Genomic DNA, 18074 nt, shown 5'->3' with positions numbered 1-18074 from the left:
AGAGATCTGTGTGCTTTGATCTAATGTGCAATATATTCATGTCCATTATTCTTCTCTAAAGAGAACTGAGAGTAAAATTATTTTACATTTCTCATTTGAAGCTGGTTTATATGCAACTCCTTGCATTCACTTTGGTCGAGCTATATTATATCCTTGAAAATGTTCAAAGTACACGAGGCATTGGATTGGAAGCACCCATTTTCAAAATTTGATTAGGATTTATTAAACCTCAACTAGATATGTCCTTTATTGTAAGTTGTTTATTGCTATATACATATTAAACATCCATCCAATACAATAATGGTTCACTACACAGCATTTTGAAATAAGTAAACAATTCAATGGTGGGCATCTTCATAACCTTCAGGGAGGGCATTTGTATGAGGATTATGGAACAGGCTCTTGTTTCCGTCACCCCATGGGAACCGCTGAAAAAGAAAAGTTATTACAACCTCAGTCACATATATAGTTAGTTATGCATTCAAAAACATGAGCTGTTTTGTACTGTTACAACAAAATTACAAGACTACACAAGTAAATATAGTACTGCTTTTTGACTAACAAATATTGTCATTAAAATATGTATTATTAAATATTGAACACAATCATATACAACTACCATTCTCCAAGATTTAAACTCATGTATCTATTCAAGGTAAAACCTCTACTGTACAATACACACATATATTTCCCCTTAACTCTGCAGTTCACCTATTACAGTCCTGTGAACGTTTTTCAAACATTATTCTAAAGAGCCCTATCTGGTAAGTAGTCATCAGGCTGGTGTTACCAGTTCACTTGGATGTAGGTTCCCCAATCATACTGTGATCATCAGTGTAGACTAATCACCTTACAATTACAGTTTTGTTAGTGGTGCGCATGATAAGACAGCTTGTGAAACTTAACTAAATGCCTTCTCTAAAAACTACCTAGAACAGATAAGATAGAAACCCCACTCATGATGGAAATATGTAGGATCTAATGGCAACAATAGACCCGATTTCTTCGAGGATGTCCACGTCAAAACTGGTATCAGTGACCATGATGCAGCTGTTGCAGCAATGATTACCAAAGTACAACGGACAACTAAAATAAGCAGAAAGATATATATGTACAGAAAACTAGATTAAAAATCTACTGGTGTCATCTCAATGCTGAACTTTACACTTTAAGCACCGATCCGGAGCTTGTAACTAGGAACTCTGGCTCAAGTTTAAAAGAATAGTTGACCACACATTGGATAGATATGTACCCACTAAAACAGTTCATAATGGGAGGGAACCTTCATGGTATACAGTCACTTTAAAGAAACTTCTAAAGAAACAGAGATTACAGCATAATAAGTGTAAAAGTGTAGGGTTATAAATAGAGATTCTGAATGAAATGTGTTTGGCTATCAAGAGAACAATGAGTGATGCCTTCAGTAAATACTGTAATGGAATACTGTCAACTGACATTTCATAAAATCCAAATAAATTTTGGTCTTATGCAAACGCTGTTACTTGCATCAAAGTTAGTGTGCAGTCATTAGCAAATGAGATAGGAACTGAAATTAAGATTAGCCAAGCAAAAGCTTGAAATGCTTTTCAAATGTTCCTTCATATAGGAAAACCAAGTAGAATTGCCCCAATTTAATCCTCAGTGGTGTTTAAGAAACAACTGAAATCATTAAAACAGAACAAAGCTGCAGGTCCTGTCAAATTCTACACTGAATTTGTGGCTGAATTATCCCCTTTCTAACTATAATCTACCTCAGACCTCTTTAACAAAATTCTGTTGTCAGTATTTGGAAAAAAAGCACAGGTCACACCTGTCTGTAATAGGGTAGTACAAGTGATCCACAAAACTACCGTCCAATATTCTTGCCATCCATTTGTTATAGAATCTTAGAACATGTACTGAGCTCAAACATAATGAGGTATCTTTAACAGAAGAATCTCCTCAATGTCAACCACCATGGATTCTGAAAACATCAATCACGTGAAACCCAACTCACTTTCCTCACATAAGATACTGAAAGCTTTGAATCAGGGCAACCGGCAGATGCAGTGCTTCTTGATTTGTAAAAAGCATTTGACTCAGTACCACACCTATGCTTACTGTCAAAAGTACAATCATATGGGGTATCAAGTGAAATTTGTGACTGAATTGAGAACTTTTTGTGGGGAGGGTGCAGCAGGTTATCTTGGGTGTAGAGTCATTGCCAGATGACGTAACTTCAGGTGTGCCCTACGGAAGTATGTCGGGACCCTTTGTGTTCTAGTTGTATATCAACGACCTTGCAGAGAATATTAATAGTAAAATAAGGCTTTTGCAGATGATGAAGTTATCTTTAATGAAATACTATCAGAGAGGCTGTGACAAATATTCAGTCAGATCTGGATAAGATTTCAATGTGATGAGGCTGGCAACTTGCTCTAAATGTCCAGAAATGTAAAGTTTTGCACTTCACCAAATGAAAACAATGCAGTATTCTATGACTATATCAGTGAGTCACTGTTGGAATTTGCCAACCCGTACAAATACCTGGGTATAACACTTTGTAGGAATATGAAATGGAATGATCACATAGGTTCAGCCATGGGTAAAGCAGGCGGTAGACTTCTGTTTATTGGTAGAATACTAGGGAAGGGCACTCAGTCACAAGAGAGACTGCATAAAAAACATTAGTACATCCCATCCTAGACACACACACACACACACACACACACACACACACACACACACACACACAGAGAGAGATAGAGATAGAGACAGAGACAGAGACAGAGATAGAGACAGAGACAGAGATAGAGATAGAGAGATAATTAAACAATCATTCTTCCTGCATTCTATCTGCGAATGGAACAGGAAGAAACTATGACTTGTGTAGTACCTTCTGCCATGCATCTCACAGTGGTTCACAGAGCATAGATGCGGATGGTGCATATTCTCATTTTGGAACTGACTAAACACTTTTGTACGAACTGCCGATTTCATTGTACTTAAGTTTACCAAAGCTCATTATTTCAAGAGAGAATGATCACAAGCTTGGAAGTGTTAGGGATAGGGCAGAAACTAGACCATGTCATTGTCAAAGAAATTATCCTGCCATTCTTTCACCTGAAGTGGTTGCTTTTATACCTGTGCTCACAGATTCTGTTTTGTTAAATCTCCAACTTCTGCTATGACCACTGCACACATCATGCATGCCTTACTAATTTCAAATAACCATTGTGGTTCCAGAATGAATTTTCACTCCCCAGTAAAGTGTGCACTGTTAGGTCTCAGGCTCAAGTCCTAGTGTGCCAGAGTTTTACTGTGTAGGGAAGTATCCACCAAGGTGGTGATAGTTTTAATACATGCTTCACCTATTATTTCCTTGTCATTTATGGGTACGAAACTCATTTACAAGGTAAAGCAAACAAAACTCTGGAAGGCTATTATTAACATTTATTTATAAAGGAGGTGACTTTATATTTAATTCCTATAGTATTTGTGAACTTCGCAAACCTAACACAAGCATCTTTGACACTGAGTACCGTAAATTACACAGGCAAAAATAAGTTAAACTTGCTGAAATAACACATACTTTCAAAAACTACTTTGATTACTGACATTCAGAAGAACAAAAATGATAGTTTCAGACAATATTGTTTACTTTTCCACATAATACTTCCAAATTTCCATTTAAGTGTTCCACTATTCAACAAAGATTTCTGCTTCTTTTGTCATGTGGTGCCTATGTACTTAATAAAAAACGCACCACAATATATCAGTTTTTGGCAACAACTAGAGAGACTGTTGCCTCACTTTGTCAATTACTTACCATGCAATGAAGAGATGAAAAAACTGTCAAAAAATTACTTCCTTGATTCGGCAAACAATGAGCAATGTTTGATTTGTGTCTTTAATTAGCTAACTTGCATTTCTTCATATACACCTCTTCCCAATTGTCACAATGTGACTTCACCTTCCATTTATGGGGTTACTTTAACACTACCGCTCAATCATCCCAGGAATGGAAATAATTTGTTTTGTCATCAATGCATAATGTACACTGGTGTTGAGAGTATTATTACTGGTATTAGTTTTTGCAATTGATTGCACTATTATATGCTTCATAAACTATCAATCTTAACACACTTTCTAAATAATTGCTGCAATTTCCACTTGAACCATTGGGCACTGATAACCAAATGGGCTACAGCACAAATATTTTATTGCGTCATGTTTTTGAGGCTTGGTGAACTACTATAGGATTCAATTCCCATTTGATCCTAGGATTTTTTTCCTATCACTTATGGGTTTCGCCTCTGGCAATATTTCCATTAATGAAATAAATACCAGATAACAGAATGGTTTTGAGTCCATATTGACATGTCACACTTCTCCTCCTCCTCCTCCTCCTCCTCCTCCTCCTCCTCCCCCCCCCCCCCCCCCCCCCCCCCCCCGTAACTGAAGTGGTCATTCAATTCTGATGTGTGGGGGTGAAGGCTATAGAGACCAAATCAACAGTTTTATCTTTTTTACTGCAAATCAAACACTAAAGCACTCTGGCAGAAGCCCAAAGCATATAGCATACAAACCAGTTACCTTATAAATACTATGAACATTGTCACTGCTGTGCATGCAATGTAGAATAGATAAAAATACAGGTTTCTGCAAATATCTATACCATAGGTAAGAAAACATTGTCTCCAAAATAAGTGAAATATGTAGGAAGTAGTTGGGTTACCACAGCATATCCTTCCAACATTACGTGGATGAGGATTTTCATACTTACAACATGATTCACCTATGACTCCATATATATGGCTAACTTAACCTAAATTATGTGCTCAGCATAACGCCTGAATTGTTCGATAATTTACAACTTTTTTTGTTAACTACTTTTTTTAGCCTCTCGGGGCGTCTATATGTATTCTGAAACCTTTAGGCAATAAGATAATATGAATGATCTGTTTCATTACATATCAAACTACCTTTGTTCTCAGTCTCAGATGTTCATAAGGTATAAATTCTGGTCGGTGGTGAGGCTCTTCCTGATGCTTGAGCCAAGCATTTAACATACACAGACCAACCGCTGGTAATGCAACGAAGAAAGACAGATTTTTCCACAGCTTAACGCCACCCCCTGCAACAGTTTCAATATTCCATTAGATAATAGTACTTATACAAATGGCCAAAATTCAAAATAATATATGCGATTAAGACCTCCATGGCCCGCAACAGCTGAAGGGCCTTTCACAGCTGCATATCTCGCTGCAGACAGCAACATATTTCTTCTCCAAATGAGTCTCTTGAAACACGAATCACGAACAATCTCTAGGACTTCCTTCGACAAAGATGAAAATTGAAGGGCTAATTGTCGCCAACATTTGTCATGTAAAAAAATCAGTGTCGCCCTTATCTAAAGCGCTCCATTTAACAGATATGTACTTTAGTACTGTTCAATTAAAGAGCTGCTGCAGTTATTGAAATAATAGATTATTTTAAATTATTGCCACTTCGCTACTGTATCTTGCAACGATATTAATGTCTAATTTTACTTTGCAAAGTACGATGTGAGATCACGAACATCTGAGAAATGGGTCAGCTCTGAAAATAAAAGGGACAAAATCAATCGCTTTCTAACTCTAATAAATGTGAAATCTTCAATTTGTGGATATTACTTCTCAAAAATAAATGCCACTGCATGGGAATCCTACGACCACTGCACGTTCTGTTATTCCGTCCGTTGACTAAGTGTGTTTCTTGTAGTAATAAAGTATTGTTATTTGCCTGGGAAAGCATTATAATTAATGCCTAAAATTTATGGGTAACACTAACCGGAAGAAATCTTGCGAAATAACGCCAAAATATGCCAAAAAGTCTAATAAATCACATGAGCAGTACTCAAGCGAGGTAAATTTAAAAATATAACCTAATGTATGCCTACAAATCGAATTAGTTGCTGAACAAGTTAATGTTATGCATATAATTTATGACTATGAAATGCCCAATAAAATAACTTTCTTGCCTATTATGGCATTAATACTGTCGTAGATTTCATATCGTATGCAAACTGGACAAATGCGAAGTTCTTCTTTTCAGCTTAGTGGAAAACTACTACTATAACACAGTACAACATAACATCAGTAGCGCCAAGCAGTGGACAAATCTTTGCCTTTTTGTTAAGCGATAAGGATTCTGAGGGACCGCTGAAGTCCAGCGACGAGCGTTCGTGTCATTATGTCCAGCGCTTTTGGCCATTGTGCGACTGACAGATTCTACAGCGTTTAGTCTGTATCTTGCATACGTATTTTCACTTGCGCAGGAGTAATATAATTGCTCATTCACTGTGGTTTAAACACTGGTCTAAATACCACCAACCACAAAATAACGCGTTTCGTGAATGGTTGTATAAAAACAGATAATGAAATAGTATAAGTTGCAACAGTTAGCTCTTCTTGCGGAAAAAGAATCATTTACCCTTTCCTATCATTGTGTGTTCACAATGTTAATTACAGCTGATTTATCCAATCAGAATTGGTATTGCCCCCAAGGTATAATCAGTTGTGTTGTCATATAGCTCCTGACGGACTGCATATAGGCTAATCTTTTGAATGTAAAGATGAATTTTTTTATTTCCTGTGATACAAACAGAGAGGAAATTAATCATAATGTAATTATAAAGTTGCTCATACTTCATCAATAAATAACTATCAGCACAATAACCTACAGGTATTTGAAATCTGGTACCAATGAAGAATGCTGAAGATAAGACTGGTATTTCAGATAGTGAATGAAATGGTACTGTATTGATTGGGGAGAAAATGAATTTATAGTAGGCCTTCAACTTACTAAAAGAAGGAATCAGTTGATAGGATGCATCCTGAGGCACAGTAATTGTGTTCAAGATGGTAAAGGCTGCTATAAGTATGCGGATGAAGATGCACAGGGCAGAACCGCATAGAGAGCTGCATCAAGTGTGTCTTTGGATTGATCACATCAACAACACAACTTAGCAGATAACATTAGTTACAAACTAAAATATTTCACAGGTGATATAGTTATCTATGAGGGATTCCTGTCTGCTAAAAATTGATGTACTATCCAGTTATACCTCAAAAAAATAGTATCCTTGTTTAAAGACTGGCAACTGACTCTTATTGTAAAGAAATATAAAGTTGTGCAATTCACAATACAGAAATGCTGCCATGTTAATGAGTCAGTCATGTCGTAGAACTATTTGGGAATAATAATGTGTAGAGACGACAAAATGGAATGACGATAGGCCTATAGCTACAGTTAATGCATTCATTGGTGGGATACTAGGAAGCTACTGGTCATCTGCAAAAGAGATCGCATTGCCTGTACTTGAACACTGTTCGAGTAAGTGGGATCCATATCGCGTCAGACTAACAACGGACACTGAGTGTATACAAAGTAGGGTGCATTTGAATTGTAATAAAGTGCAACAGAAATATTGATGAATCATAACAGGCAATAAGTTTAAGAAATTCACTGTATGTCTTAAAAGAATCTGCTAAGGAAAGTTAAAGCACTGCCTTTCAGGGGAAAAACTATGAATATTCTTCAGCTCCCATTTTGTACCAATCCTATGTCATTGACAATTCAGGGCTGGATAGATTACATATCTGTCCCGTAAAGACTGCATGGAAAAAATAAGGTAAATAACAGGTCTTGCAGAGACATGAAATAGTCACACTTCCAATGTTTCATCTGTGAATGCAACTGAAAAATAACCTAATAAATAGTGCAAAGAAAAGTGTCCTTTGCCATACACTTCACAGTGATTTGCACAGAAGCATAGATTTGCAGATGAAGTTAAATATTCACATAAAGTAACAGAGAAGCTAAAGGCTTCAAAGGTGGACTTAGAGTCTGATAAACAGCAAAGTAAAATTTGAAAACAAACTGAGTAAATTTCACCTTGGCAACACCTTCTGTCCCATAGAAGAATTTCTATTACTGTAATGTGTGAAAGGTGGTGGATAGGACTTACTAACTCATAACATCTGTATATCTTTTTTTCTTTTTGGGAAAAGCCCTTAGAAATGTTCAGAATGTAACTATATGTACAAATGAATTTGTGATGTGAATGTGAAATGATTCTTTCCACATCATTACGATGTATCATCCAAAGTGATCTGTGGAACATGAAACTAACCAACTGATAATAATACTGTGTAGTAAGCAGATCATCAGAAGCTTCTGGGATGAAGTAATAAAGGCTCCATGCATGATAGATTTATTTATATCTAGGTCTGTATGAGGGATTAATTCAGTGTTCTGTACTTTGTTTTATTTTGGCAGGTCTAATATCTAAGAAATTACTCAGCCTACAGGGATAATAATATAACTATATATCCAAGTTGGATTCAACAAATACATGGTAGTGAGATCTTCTTTCTGAAACTCATGCTCCATAGGATGCTAGATAATGTCTTTATAACAATAGAAGATAATGTTAAATTAACTTGGATATATATTGAATCTATATTTGATTTTGGCAAGAGTAACTATAAAACACAGAATAAAGGCTTTTGGAGCCTTCTGTTTACCATTAGGCACACACAACTGCAGAGGTAACTAAAATTTTCATAGAACCCCTAATACCACTAGTATGTATGTACGTAAGCCATCCCACATAGTTGGAGGTGATATTAATTCCCAGCAGATGTGTTGTTGGCATTGTGGTGTTCTCTTTAGTCTGAAGACTCCAGGCTAGTTTGTCCAGTGCAATCCTCTTCTTCTCTGCAAAACTATACCCACTTAAAACTGTTTAGCCCTAAGACTGGTTTCATATAGCTCTCCATGTTAGTTTTCCCTGTGCAAACCTCTTCATCTCTGTATAACTAACAGTCTACAGCCATTTAAACTTGTTTACCATGATTTTTACCCGACACACTTCCCATTGCCCACACTTTGTTTCATTGCCATACTGACAATACCTTGATCTGTCAGGATGTGTCCGATCAACCGATTCCTTCATTTAGTCAAGTTGTGCCGTAATTTTGGCCCCTGTACTTTATTTCTGATACCTTCAAAATTTCAAAAAGTTAATCAAAATCACACCGTCAAATGCTTTCTTTGAATCTGCAATTGCTAGAAATGTAGGTTAGGGTTTCTTCAACCTGAAGTCATAGGGTCAGTATTGCCATGCGTGTTTCTGCATTTCTTGTTTTTCTTTTCATTTATCAGTATTTTGCAACCATGATTTATTAAACTAATGATATGATAGTTTTCACCTGCAACATTTGCCTTCCTTGGAATTGGAATTATCACATTCTTCCTGTAGTCTGAAGATATTTTGCCTGTCTCATATATCTTGTACACCAGGTGGAATAATTTTCTCATGGCTACCTTTAAAAAGGATCTCAATAATTCTGTGGGAATGTCATCTATTCCAGGGGCCTTATTTCCAGTTAGGTCTTTCAGTGCCATTTATTTCCAGTTAGGCCTTGCAGTGCCATGTCAAATTCTTCTCACAGTATCATATCCCCCACCTCATCTCCACTTACATCCACATGTCTTTCTGTAACATTGCACCCTAGTTTGTTTCCCTTATATAGTACCACTATATATTCCTTCCACTTTCCAGCTTTCCTTTTTTGGCTTAACATTGGCTTGCCATGAGAGCCCTTGATATTCACACAGCTCCTTCTCTTTTCTGTAAAGGTCTCTTTAATTTTCCTGTAGGCAACATTCCTATAAAAGAACTGACTGTAAAAATTATACTTTTTCAAGTGGCAAAAGAGATGATAAACATCTAAAAGCATTCTTTGTAATGTTAGTAGAAGAGACAAGGCACGATGTAAATCGAGTAGACTTGACACTAACAAAAGAGATTGATTCTCTCTTTTCATGTTTGCCTAGAGTCTGTGATAAATGACTGTGATGACCTTGACATAGTTGTAGCAACAATGCCCTCCATGCTTTAAAGGAGTACAAAACTAAAAAGAAAAAATTGGCATGTTCCATGAAATGAATAATGATGAGGTTTTCACATTTCCCAGCCAGGAGATAGCATTATTTATGGGCAATGAGCATGTATAGAAAATGTGGCTAAAGTTCAAGTGGTAAATAAATAACCAAAATTCTAGGTGCCTTTGATCTTTATTTTATTTATTTATTTGGTCCTGTTGATTACGTATTATACAGCCAGAGTACAAGTAGTATAGGACAAGTCAATTGATGCAATTACAGTAGTACATTAACATTTATACATCACATTGCACAGACAATGGTTTATTTTGCAAGAACAATTACTTGCATGCAGTATTAAAGCCTGCATTATGCCAAAAAGAGTTTAAGTGATTGTTTAAAATAGTAGAATAAGTGACAGTGCATAACTGTATTCCTTAAGAAGAAGTTTAAGTGGAGGCTCAAGAGAGTGGGATACATGGGAGTTCACATTTTCTCGTAATGAAACAGTTAGATTTACATTTTATCACCACAATTTCAGTTAAACTACAAGTAACAGCATCACACTTTATCTTTAAGGGAGTGCTTTTCTTAGGCAGTTTCCCCCACTCTTGTACATCATAACTCTAGGTATTCATTCATTTTATAGAAAGTTTGTTCGATGAGGAATAGTTTTAGTTTCCTTTTGAAAACCTGTACATTATTTATTTCCTTTTTTATATTGATGGGGAGCTTATTGAAGACCTTTATACCTGACTCAGTAACTCCTCTATGTACTTTAGTGAGAGTTGCAGAGCCTTGATGAAAATTTTTCACCTGTCTTGTGTCATGGTTGTGGATGTCACAATTTTTCAGAAACAGTTCCCTGTTATTGGCTACAAATAACATCAGTGAGTATATATACTGACCTGTGATGGTAAGTATCCTGAGAGATTTGAAGAGACCTCTGCAAGATGTCCCGTTAGGGACCCCACATATTAGCCTCACTGCTCATTTTTGTATTCTGAAGACTTTATTTCTCTGTCTACTAACTGATGGAGAGCTCTTAGTGCAAAGCACAATGAGCTAAGTTTCTTGACCAGCTGATCAATTTGTTCTTTCCATCTTAGGTGACTGTCTATCTGGATACCTAGGAATTTTGTATGTGTGATTTCGTTAATTTTGTGATTGTTAACCTGTATTTCAGGAGCTTTATTTTTTTTATTTTTTGTCAGAAACTGTATGATATTGGTTTTTGAAATATTTAAGGTTCAGCACTATCTAACAGAAAATCAACATCAAATTCCTCATCAACTATGATTATCCAGTTAAGTGTGAATGATCTTATTCAACATGCAAAGAGCTGTTCAACATAACAATCATTAACCGGAAGGACTTGACACTTGATTTCTTTAACTGCATAAGCTACTCTCCATTTTTTCTTACTAGTCCTACAGTAATGTGATATTATCTGGTATACATCAAGATTAATCTATTGCATTTCAGTGATTTCCGTGTAATGCTCTGATATACAAAAGTCTGCTGACATTCCATATATCCTTACATTTTTCTGTATGGATATGAGTAGTTCATTCTTTTTATTAATGAACTTTCTTTTTCCAGCATCTGTTTTATTTACTATACTTCTCTGTCTTTTGAATGAATTTGCCCTTCGAAAACAAAAGAAAGAAAAAAAAAACTTAGGTAGCATATTGGAAATTACTGGGATAGGGTGGATACTACCTTGATGAGACAGGATACCTTTAATAATTAACTGTGCTGGTAGTGTCTTACCAGACACATTCAGGTGCAAATCATACTAAGTTTGATCTGACTAAATTAGGAGAGTTGCATCAGTCACACCTATGTGTTAATGTTCGTCTTCCCTGGGTGATCTTTCAAGCTCTGCATTGTACATTCCACCAAATACTTCATCCAGGACTTATCATGCTGCTCAACTTGCACATTTTGTTCACAAGAGAACCCTCACTACTAATTTTTTTTTCTCTCCTACCATGCCATCTGTGCAGGTACAGGCCAAGATATTTTATGAGCACTCTACATGGTTATCGTGTCGTAAAGAGTTCTGCAGCTTCTCCCTGATCTTTTCTCTGATTTGGAAAAATTGACTGTACTCCAGTATTTGGCCTAGCCAACTTGATGTTTTAAGATAAGCTGCTCTTTTTTCTTTATTATATAGTAATAGTGATAATCAATGCATCTCTAGACCTTGAGAAAGGAAAATGTAGTAGCAATTTTCCTGTTCAATACTCAGACTACTGGAAAGGCGTGTGATGTAGATATTGTTGTAAGTGGCATAAAGAAACTTTGAAATCGTGAAAATTGAACAAAGCCATAGGGTCTGACAGGATCCCTGTCAAATTCTATACAGTATTTGTGGCTGAATTAGCCCCTCTTCCAACCTTAATATACAGTGTCTTCGTTGAGCATAACACTGATATTCATCTCATGAAAAATTGTAGAACATATTCTGATCTAAAAACATAGTGAGGTATCTTAAAACAGAATAATCTCCTTTATACCAACCAGCATGGAATCCACAATGGTCATGTAAAGCCCAATGTGTGATTTTTTTCACTTGCTATCTTGAAAAACATGGATCAAGGCAATTGGGTAGATGCAGTATTCCTTGCTTCCAAAAAGCATTTAACCAGTTTCACATAAAAATTATGAATGAAAGCATGAACATCGTTGTTGTTCTTGTAGTCTACAGTCCACATACAAATTTGATGCAGTTCGCGATGCTACTCTGTCCTGTGCAGACCTCTTCATCTCTGAATAAATACTGCAACCTGCATATATAAGAACCTGCTTGCATATTCATCTTTTGGCCTCTCTCTGCAAATTTTACTCCTCACACTTCCTGCTATATTAAACTGATGATTCCTTGATGTCTCAGAATACGACTCGTCAACCAATCCCTTCTTTCTACTCTCCTCACTTGTTTTCAGTACCTCCTCATTAGCTACGCGATCTATCCATCTAATTTTTAACATTCTGCTGTAGCACCACCTTTCAAAAACTTCTGTTTTCTTTTTGTGTGAACTGCTTATTGACCACATTTCACTTCCATACATGGTTACACTCCAGACAAGTATCTTCAGAAAAAATAACTAACACCTGAATATATATTCAGTGTTAACAAATTTCTTTTCTTCTTCTCGCCACTGTAGTCCACAAATGCAGACCCTCTGCTTTGGACATCATCAGTTATTTTTCCTAGTACAATGGAGAACTAGTCCAAAGTTGCAAATTTCACTTTTTTTATTCACTCGATGACTAATTTTGGGCTGGGACCAATTTTCAAATCATTGTAACATGGTCAAAAATGGTATTTCTGAAAATGTAAAAAAAAAGCATGTTAAAAATGTGCAAATGAACAGTTACAGTGCATACTGATAAATGCATGTTTGGAAATACCATTTTTGACTATGTTGCAATGGTTTGAAAATGGTTTCGGCTTGAAATTAGTTGTTGAGTGAATAAAAAAAGTGGAACTTACAACTTTGGACTGGTTTTTTGTTGTACCGTTTAACATAAGTTGCTGACCCACAGCTGTTCCAGCATGCTGAAAGTTTGTAATGTTATTTTAGTACCAAATAGCAAAACTCATCTACTTATAACATCCTTTCATAATGTAAGCCCCTCAGTATAATCTGATTTAATTCAACTACATTCCATTGACTTTGTTTTGCATTTGTTGATGTTCATCTTATATTCTCCTTTCAAGACACTGTCTATTCCTTTTAAGTGTTCTTCCAGATCCTGTGGTGTCTCTGACAGGATTACAATATCATTGGCAAACCTCAAAATTTTTTTATGTCTTCTCCCTGAACTTTAAGTCCTTCTCCAAATTTTTCCTTGGTCTCCTTTACATTCTTGTTCAGCGTACACATTTCATAACACTAGGGATGAACTACAACCCTTTCTCACTCCTTTCTCAACCACTGCTTTGCCTTTAATACCATTTGGCTCTTATAATTGCAATCTAGTTTCTGTACAACTTGTAAATAACTGTACACTCCCTGTACTTTACCCCTCCTATCTTCAGAATTTTAAAGAATGCACTACAACCAACATTGTCAAAAGCTTTCTCTAAGTTCACAAATGTTGTAAATATTGCCTTTCTTTAATATGTAGTCCAAGGGTCAGTATTGCCTCATGTACTCCTGCATTTCTTCAGAATCCAAACTGATCTTCCTCGAGGTCAGCTTCTACCAATTGTCCATTTTTCTATAACGAATCTGCATCAGTATTATGCAACCGAGACTTATTATACTGATAGTTTGGTAATATTCTCGTCCATGAACTCTTGCTTTCTTTGGAACTGAAGTTATTAAATTCTCCTTGAATTCTGAGGGTATTCCACCTGTCTCGTATATCTTGCATATCACCCATGTCTTGCTGTCCCAAGGATCTCAGTGATTCTGGGGAATGTCTTCTACTCAAGGGGCCTTGTTTCTCTCTCTCTCTCTCTCTCTCTCTCTCTCTCTCTCTCTCTCTCTCCCTCCCTCTCTCCTGTTTGGTGAATAGTAATACATCTTCATTAAAGAGGATCCATTCCAAATATCCATTGATTTGTAGATAATAAAACGATTAAGTGGCCATAACCTTGGTGTCCAGATCAGTAACAAAAAAGGTACACAGATAACCACATGAAAAATTTGATGTTAGTATTTTTTGCAGTTTGATGCATTTCTCATTGAGATAACTTGCAAATAAAGATGTTAACTTTACTTGGAGATACTATTGTCTTATGAAATTATTCTCTATACCTTAAGCAAGTAAAGCATTTATTTAGTATAACTGACCAATAATAATGTTGTGTAAAGTAGATAACCTCAAAGCTTTCAGACACCTTTTGAAAGATGTTGGAAATGTTACTCCCACTTTCCAGCTTATTTACTCCTTAATGCTATTCCTGGCTAATAATGAAAAACAGTTTCAAAATAGCTTAGTTTTACTCAACATTAATACAAGACACGTAACATCTGTGTCGACTATGTTTCCTGATCTAGGGTTCCAAGTGTCTGTTAAATTACTTTTAACATGCTGCAAGCATACAAAGGCAAAAAACTGAGTCCCAATTGATTCAAAAATGAATTACAGTCACATAGTGTTAGCCACTTCTGTAAATTACCCAGTTATTGTGATTTGGAACTTCAAACCTCTGTTGTTAGCATTATAAATAAAAATTCACTCTACTACAATCCTCCTTGCTTACTGTGTAGATAATTGTGAAAACTATTGCCTGGATAAATTTTAAATGAGCAGTAGAGATAAAAAGCTATTATTTAATGGAAATATAAGACCAGCATGTTATTTTTACAAGCTGTATTTTTTCAAATAGGGTATAGTTGTTGCAATATAGTTGTTGATGTACATTTCTCCTCAATATTGGAGATCCTTTATGTTGAGATATTTTTAAGATGCTGTAGGAATGAATTCATGAATTAAAGAAATGTGTTTATTTATTCTGTAGTTTGATTTTTGCTGGTATGAATTTTCACAACAGTGCAAAATAATCCTCTAGACTAATACCAAAAAATGCTTATTTAATGTCTAAGATGGTACTACAAATGTATTTGGGACTGTAGTTGACTGCTACAGAAATTTACACCCTATGCATCTGCAGTATGTTTTATTGCAGTAGTAGTTTTGAGACCCATGCTTGTCTGTTACTTATCCCAGATTGGCTTTGATGACACATTGATGGAAGTGCTACTGGTGGGCACACACCATAGTTTATCATTTGCTTTGAATGCAGTAGATGCTGTTTTGGTTTAAAGTATACAACTTCATAGGCAACTTAATGTCAGCACTATCTAACAATGAAATATATTGGTTATTCATCATGGAAGAAAAGCATTGTATCATAGAATCAAAAAAATCAAATGATTAATGGAAAATCCTCTTTGGTTTGAAGCTGGCACAGTACTTACAGTAGAATATCTTTGGCTTCCCCCTGACAACCATGCCTCCATCCTTGCTACCCTCCCTGCTTTCCTTTCCCTGTTGCTTCATAACCTGGGTTGTGAGTAACTGAATCCACTTTCCCTTCTTCCCTTCTCCCCTTTCTTTCCCCTCTCTCCTTCCTGATGAAGGAACATTTGTTCCGAAAGCTAGGAACGTAAATTTTCGGTTCTGTTTTTTGTGTATCTATCGGCTGCACTGAGCTGAGGTAAGTACTGGCCAGCCCCTCTATCTCTTTGTTAATCAAAAAAATTACTCAGTCCTGGTGTTCAGAGAGAAACTGCAGGACACTGAAGAGAAATTTGTAAGGCAGGCAGGATAAATGGAAAATTTAATTCTTTTTTTAAACATATTTCTACAACACTTTGAATCTTATTTTCCTCAAAAACAAATAATAGTGAAATCATACAGAAGCAAGGATTAGAGTGAATTAGTTCTGGGATAAAAGTATTTGCCAGTGGAGAAGCTGTAGTCAAGAGCTGAATCTCCATTATGTTTGATATTTTAAACTGTTCAACCTGTTATTTAAAAAAGTGAAGCAGGTGAAATAACACCCTAAGAATGAGGCAAAACCAATTCAGAATATTATTAAAAAATAGTGATCCAAATGAAATCAATTCTCCAGAAAATAGCTCTGGCAGAAATGGTGATCTTTCAAATCATTGGGCACCAAACTGAATGATCAGTTCCTCACTGTGGCAGCAAATGTTGCAAAAAAATACAGATGCTTTAGGTTCACTTGTACAGATATTGCATGCACCACCAATGGATGCAAGTTTCAGAAACAAAACTACAAAGGAGATTACAAAATTCAACCAGCCACTACATTTCCCTCTTGTGTGGGTGTAGTCTTATCTTCATAACAGTAAGCAGAGGGTCTGTTGCACAGGCATGGGTTCTACATAAGAACAGAGAAATATAATGTGGGGTCTTACATATACCTCCGTAAATGATCTTCCAGTGACTTTAATGGATGCTTAAAAACTGTGTTTTTCTGATGACACAAATGTACTTTATCAGATACAGTTGTAATGAAAGCTGAATCGGCCTACAGTTTAACTATTAATCTCAGAAAGACTCATATTAAGTGATTTCAGGCAAACAAAAATAACCTCCTCGCAGTGGAAGTAAATATTAATAGTCATACACTAAGTGAAACATCCTTTATAAAATTCCTTAGGGTTCAGTGTGATAATATGTTAAAATGGAGACAACAAATAGTTAAAATAACCAAGAAAGCTCAATTTAGAATGTTTTAGTTTAGAAACATCTCTCGCTGTGTAGACAAAAAGATAAGAGTGTTGGATTATTTTACATATTTTCTTATTGTTATATTCTGCGACTAGCGCATGTGCGCTGAAGGAGGTGTCGTCCTGCTTTCAGTTAGAACTAGCCCCAACTGTATCAGCATGGGCTGGCCGCTGGAGGTCACCTGTGGGTCGCGTGTGCATGGCGAGATCTCTACTGCACTGTCTACCAGCAACTCTTGCAGACATATGTGCAAAGCAGCACTAGCTGGCTCTATTGTGCATCTTCCCAGTGTGTCGCTCACATTAGTGTACTGTGTCTTGTTACGTGGGGATCAAAGGAGTCTGTTTTCCATGGTAGTTGAGTCCTTTATGAATAAAGCCATATTTAGGTTACTTTGGATTGATCTTGTGTACTACACAGTTCCTACACAATTGGTGACGAGGATGGGATGGTTTCTGCATCTGCAATCTTTATGCGCAGTTTCATTGGGTTTATTCATTATGGACACCATGATACCAGCCCTGATTTAACAGTGTACTTTGGCTGTGACAACCTTGTTAACTTCCATTAACAGACAGGGTATTGTTCCTCCAGTCCACCCACCCACATTCCTTACATATTATGATTCAGCCAAAGATTGGTACATTTACAAAAAGAGGCTCAAGTCAGCATTTTTTGGCTTTTGGTGTGACAGACTCAAATTTGTGCAAATCCTTCTTCCTTTCATGGATTCTACCTTACTTTGTCAACTTGCTGCTTTACAAGAGCTGGCAGCTCTTACTTTTGATCACATGTGCAGTTTATTTTCCAATCATAAATGAACACATGTCACAGTGGCGTGAGTTGAATTCTACTGATGCCACAAGAAACCAAGCCAGTCATACAGGACCTGGGCAACCGAACTATATGGCCTTAACTGTAAGTATCAATCCATTACT

General features: G+C 36.3%; 2 protein-coding genes across 2 annotated transcripts in view; one reads left to right on the top strand and one right to left on the bottom strand.

The window, feature by feature from the left end:
- Positions 1-242: 242 nt before the first annotated feature.
- Positions 243-5354, bottom strand: LOC124799037 (cytochrome c oxidase subunit 6A, mitochondrial). The gene is made up of 3 exons (XM_047262578.1): positions 5197-5354; positions 4965-5116; positions 243-428 (listed from the first exon to the last, which is right to left on the bottom strand). Exons 1-3 carry the CDS (start codon positions 5258-5260, stop codon positions 339-341), a joined length of 306 nt encoding a protein of 101 aa, XP_047118534.1. The 5' UTR covers positions 5261-5354; the 3' UTR covers positions 243-338.
- A 337-nt stretch (positions 5355-5691) lies between these two features.
- The window catches only part of LOC124799026 (serine/threonine-protein kinase S6KL), an 83051-nt gene continuing 70668 nt past the window's right edge, over positions 5692-18074 (top strand). Inside the window, exon 1 of the mRNA XM_047262566.1 lies at positions 5692-5886. Coding sequence (XP_047118522.1) covers positions 5797-5886 — 90 coding nt within the window. The 5' untranslated portion in view covers positions 5692-5796. The remainder of the gene's footprint in view (positions 5887-18074) is intronic.

The sequence above is a fragment of the Schistocerca piceifrons genome, chromosome 1 (assembly GCF_021461385.2).
Source record: "Schistocerca piceifrons isolate TAMUIC-IGC-003096 chromosome 1, iqSchPice1.1, whole genome shotgun sequence".
Lineage (NCBI taxonomy): Eukaryota > Metazoa > Arthropoda > Insecta > Orthoptera > Acrididae > Schistocerca > Schistocerca piceifrons.
Note: the sequence above shows the minus strand (reverse complement) of the source record. Positions and strands in the feature narration are given on the sequence as shown.

Bases quoted from the DNA above. Each gene is read 5' to 3' on its own strand.
- LOC124799037 (XM_047262578.1), bottom strand. From the start codon at position 5,260: ATGTTGCTGTCTGCAGCGAGATATGCAGCTGTGAAAGGCCCTTCAGCT. The intron at 5,117-5,196 runs GTCTTAATCGCA...AAACTGTTGCAG, and splicing joins AGCTGTTGCGGGCCATGGAG to GGGGTGGCGTTAAGCTGTGG. The intron at 429-4,964 runs GTAGTTTGATAT...TTTCTTTTTCAG, and splicing joins ATCTGAGACTGAGAACAAAG to CGGTTCCCATGGGGTGACGG.